A 4,339-nucleotide genomic window follows, 5' to 3' on the forward strand; every position below is an offset into this window, starting at 1 on the left:
TGTGGATGCCCCGGAGAGACTGGGGGGGGGGCAGCTCACATGTTCACCTCCACATGAACCAGAGTCCTCTCCCTGAGCAAGCTCTGTTTCCAGATCACCGCAGACCCTGTTGCATCCATGGTTCCCTGATCCTGAGCATGGGAGAGGCGTGGGTGCTCATGCCGTCTTATAGGAGTGTCATGAGTGAAATAGGACAGAGTCAGTGGTGCCTTGTGTGGCCGGTTCCCACTCAGATCAGAGCCCTGCTATTCCTGTAAGTCAGGGTTACCCACTCCACACTGATCCTTTTTGCACCTTCTCCTCAGGAATAACCACTCCTACATCCAGGCTATTGGAAACATGAAACTCCAATTGTTTTCCCGCCTGAGAAATGCCTTTTACCAGAATGACATCATCTACGGGCTGACTCCTGCTGGCCGCCGGGCCCTCCACACCTGCCAGATTGCCCATCAGCATACAGGTCCTGTCTCTGACTCCTGTCCTTTCCCTAACCAGGCACAGCCCTGAGCAGGTGGCCTAAATGCTAAGACAGAGCCAGGCCCCTTGGGTCACTGCAGGACCTAGGCCCACTCAGGTTGAGAATTTTCTTGGTGAAAATGAGGGGTAAGGGGCTAAGGTATCTGAGGAGTTGCTGTGTCAGGTAGCATGCAGGGGTCACCTGTGTCATCACACTGATCTTGCTGACTGTGATCTCATCCCAGCAGCATTAGGCAGAGACTCCTCAGACTGTGCTCCTGAGTTGATACCAGCTTCTTCATGGTGCCAGAGCCCCCACAGTGATCCATGCACCATTCCCATACTCACCCTGAGCTCTACCTGCTGCCCAGATTGGGACAGTTGGGACAGATGGGGCTACTGGGGGGGGGGTTTCTGTAGCACTCTGCTCTTCCTGGAATCAATGATCTGCCACAGACAGAGTGATCCAGCTGAGGAAGGTTCACCTGCAGGAGGCTGGAGAGCTGGAGAAGGTCAGGGGGAGGAGGCACTTGGACTTCCTGGACATCCTCCTTCTGGCCCAAGTGAGTGTGTGGAGAACAGGCCGAGGCTGTGCCCAGAAGCAAGAGGGAGGAATGGGCCCTTTATTCTCCCTGTGGCTCCCGCAGGCAGAGAGTGGGAGCACCTTGTCTGACCAGGACCTCCGTGCTGAAGTGGACACATTCATGTTTGCGGGCCATGACACCACAGCCAGCGGCATCTCCTGGGTCCTCTATGCTCTGGCCACTCACCCAGAGCATCAGCAGAGGTGCCGGGAGGAAATCCAGAGTCTCCTGGGGGATGGCACCTCCATCTCCTGGTGAGCAAGTCGGGGAGCCCTGTTGTCTATGTTATGGGTAAGCTTCCAGCCTGCCTAGGCACAGCACATCCCATGATGGGCTCATTTCAGGGAACATCTGGACCAGATGCCCTACACCACCATGTGCATCAAGGAGGCCCTGAGACTCTACCCTCCAGTACCTGTCATTACCAGAGACCTCAGCAAACCCATCACCTTCCCTGATGGGCGCTCCTTGCCCAAAGGTATGAGCTTCCCGACATGCACGAACCTACACACTCCATGGAGACACTGATAGGGCCAGAAATCTGGGTGTGTTAGAGCAGATAAGAACCTCTCTGACCCTGCTTTTCTTCATCAGTGACATTGATACACATTAGAATGACGTGTATGAAATGCCTAGTACAGTGCTAGACCATAGCAAAAGTTCAGTAAATATTAGTCCTCTTCCTATCAAGAACACTTTTTATTTTGAGATATTGTCCTAAGTGACTTGTAAGATTCCTTCCAAATCATAATTTTAAAGAAATAGAATTTTAAACTTGCATCATTCTCCAGGACTAGTACTCCATTAGTATTGGATTTCGGAATCTAGGATCTCACGATTCTATAGTTATGTCCACTTTGGTGGCACTATCATTTTTTCATGATCACACTCCAGGCTTCCATTCTGAGTCTAAGCTTATAGTACTCTGAGACCACTCTGTCTCATTGTCATACTTGTTAGCATCTTCCATATTTGGCATATATGTGGATAGCTCTGCTGTGTTCAATGTAAATAATACACTTATCTGTTATCATCATGATGATCCATCCTGGAAATTTTCTCCTAATGGATACACATCCCTAGCTCTGAATGTGGCCTTGACACATTAGACCTAAAAGTTCTCATTCTCCTGGATGTGGAGAACTGGAGAGAGACAGTTCTGACAGTTAGAGGGCCTAGGAAATGAGGGTGAACAGAAATGCACTGTCAAAGATCCAACCTGGTCTAGTCGTAAGGGACCCTCAGGCTGATGGCAGAGATCAGCTGATGACTAGATTTGTGGCTGTCACCATGGTTAGAAGCCATATTTTGCCTCATCCATCATCGGGTCTCATCCCAGCTAAGTTACACCCTAGCTGTGTACTAATTAAGACACCCCACTTCTCTGAACCTCAAATGCCTAATCTGAAAAATGAGGACATGAAAGTACTCTCCTTGGAGAATTATTCTAAGAACCAAATGAATTAATGTATAAGCACCAGCATCTTTTGGGGAAAAATGTATTAACGTAACTGTCACTGGAGTTACTACAAGCGAGAAGCTTCCTGTGCTTTCTTGCTCTCGTCCTGGGGCCATGTTGTTCTCCCATAACCCGTGTTCACGGGCTCTGCCAAGCCCATCCCACCTCTCTCGCAACCAGATCATATTTAAAGTGATATCTTCTGGCATCCATGCCTTTGTACAGCTCCATGCCAGCTGTGAGATCAGGGCCCACCCCAAGGGTTTGATCATTCTCTCTGTGCCCTGCCTGTCCCGCAGGTATCTCGGTCTCACTGTCCTTTTATGCCCTTCACCACAACCCGAAGGTGTGGCCAAACCCAGAGGTATGAGGGCCCTGGGAGGAGGATGTGGGAAGATCTGTGATGACCAGCTCCTCTGCCTGCTCCTACCTCTGGGTGTCCTGTCCCCACATGGGATGAGAACAGAGGTTGACCCCTACCTGTCCTGGTCCTGCTGCTCTCTCCCATAGGTGTTTGACCCTTCCCGCTTTGCACCAGGTTCTACTCGACATAGTCACGCTTTCCTGCCCTTCTCAGCAGGGTCTAGGTGAGACGTCCTGTGTTTAGGGATGGAGTTGGGGGTGTTACCTGTAATGTTTCGTGAGTGTGTGTTTCCCACATTGATAGGTAGCATCTTCAGTTATGCTCTGTATGTTGATTCTGTGCACACGAAGAGTTGCACTTCAGAGCACACCGTGGAGGCACCCAAGCTCATTCACGTACAAAAGTATTTTACTAGTGGGTTCTCTGTGCCAAGTCCAGTGCTAAAATTTGTGAACACAGATGGAGAAAACTGTCTCTGCCTCCAAGTCCTCAGAGACAACACAGAAATGTGTTTGCAAACACAAGTCTATACTCAGAGCGAACACGAATCACTCATCTGTCCATTTCCTCACTCTCTGGCTGTGCAGGTTCTGAATGCTGCACGTCCCTGGCTCTGTCCTGCACAAAGAGTGGGGTGTGTCTGTGAATACAGCCCCGATGGTGTCTTGGTGACCCAGAGAGGGAGGGCAGGCCAGCAGAGGCCTGAGGATCAACTGGGTATTAGACTTAGCCTTAAGTAGGGCCAGGTGGAGGTGGGAGGAGGATGTTCTCTGTGGTCTCCACATGAGCTGAGTAAGAAGGTGGGGATGGGCAGGTCAGAGGTGCATGAGGCACAGGTTTGATGACAGCTGCGACACTTGGATTCTGTCCTGCCTGGGATGAGGAACGGGGGTCTGAGTATGGAGGGTGCTCATCTCTCTCTCCCTGTCTCTCTGTCTATGTCTATCTCAAGTGGCAGTGCATGCTCTCTATGACGAATAAAGACAAAAACTAAATTAAATTAAAAGAAAACATTATGGTCAGGCCTGTGCTGGACTGTTTCTTCAGTGTAGGGGAGGGTAGGCAGGAACACCAGAAAAGTCCAGGCAAGAGACCATGGATTGGCAGAGATATTTCTGAAGTGGAATTAGAGAGCTACAGACATTGGATGAACTGAGAGAGTTTGGAGAGACTCGAGTCATTGTGAGCCCAGGTCCAGACAATTCCACAAATAGAGGAGTGTAGGAGGCCCCTGGGTCCCTACCCATCTCGCCCCTCCTGGGAGCATTCCTATGAACACTACTTCCTCTCTGGACTTAGTTTCTGGGTCCCACTAGACTGTCAGCATTTGAGGGTGTGACCCACTCCTCCCATGTAGAAATTGATCCTTGACCTTCACACTGGGAAGCAGAAATTATAAAAGGAGAGGAGAAATCAATGATCAACTCTTCAGATGACTGATGGAAACTGCCGTGGAGTGCTGGCTTGACCAGCAGG

General features: G+C 50.2%; 1 protein-coding gene across 1 annotated transcript in view; it reads left to right on the forward strand.

Annotated features, from left to right (window-relative positions):
* Positions 1-4,339, forward strand: part of LOC102477006 (cytochrome P450 4A11) — a 14,835-nt gene that overhangs the window by 9,998 nt on the left and 498 nt on the right. The window contains exons 6-11 of the mRNA XM_006163774.3: positions 306-460; positions 913-1,019; positions 1,104-1,294; positions 1,385-1,518; positions 2,799-2,863; positions 3,010-3,086. Of these exons, the coding sequence (XP_006163836.1) occupies positions 306-460; positions 913-1,019; positions 1,104-1,294; positions 1,385-1,518; positions 2,799-2,863; positions 3,010-3,086 (729 nt within the window). The remainder of the gene's footprint in view (positions 1-305; positions 461-912; positions 1,020-1,103; positions 1,295-1,384; positions 1,519-2,798; positions 2,864-3,009; positions 3,087-4,339) is intronic.

Source organism: Tupaia chinensis, unplaced genomic scaffold (genome assembly GCF_000334495.1).
Source record: "Tupaia chinensis unplaced genomic scaffold, TupChi_1.0 Scaffold142914_1, whole genome shotgun sequence".
Classification (NCBI taxonomy): domain Eukaryota; kingdom Metazoa; phylum Chordata; class Mammalia; order Scandentia; family Tupaiidae; genus Tupaia; species Tupaia belangeri.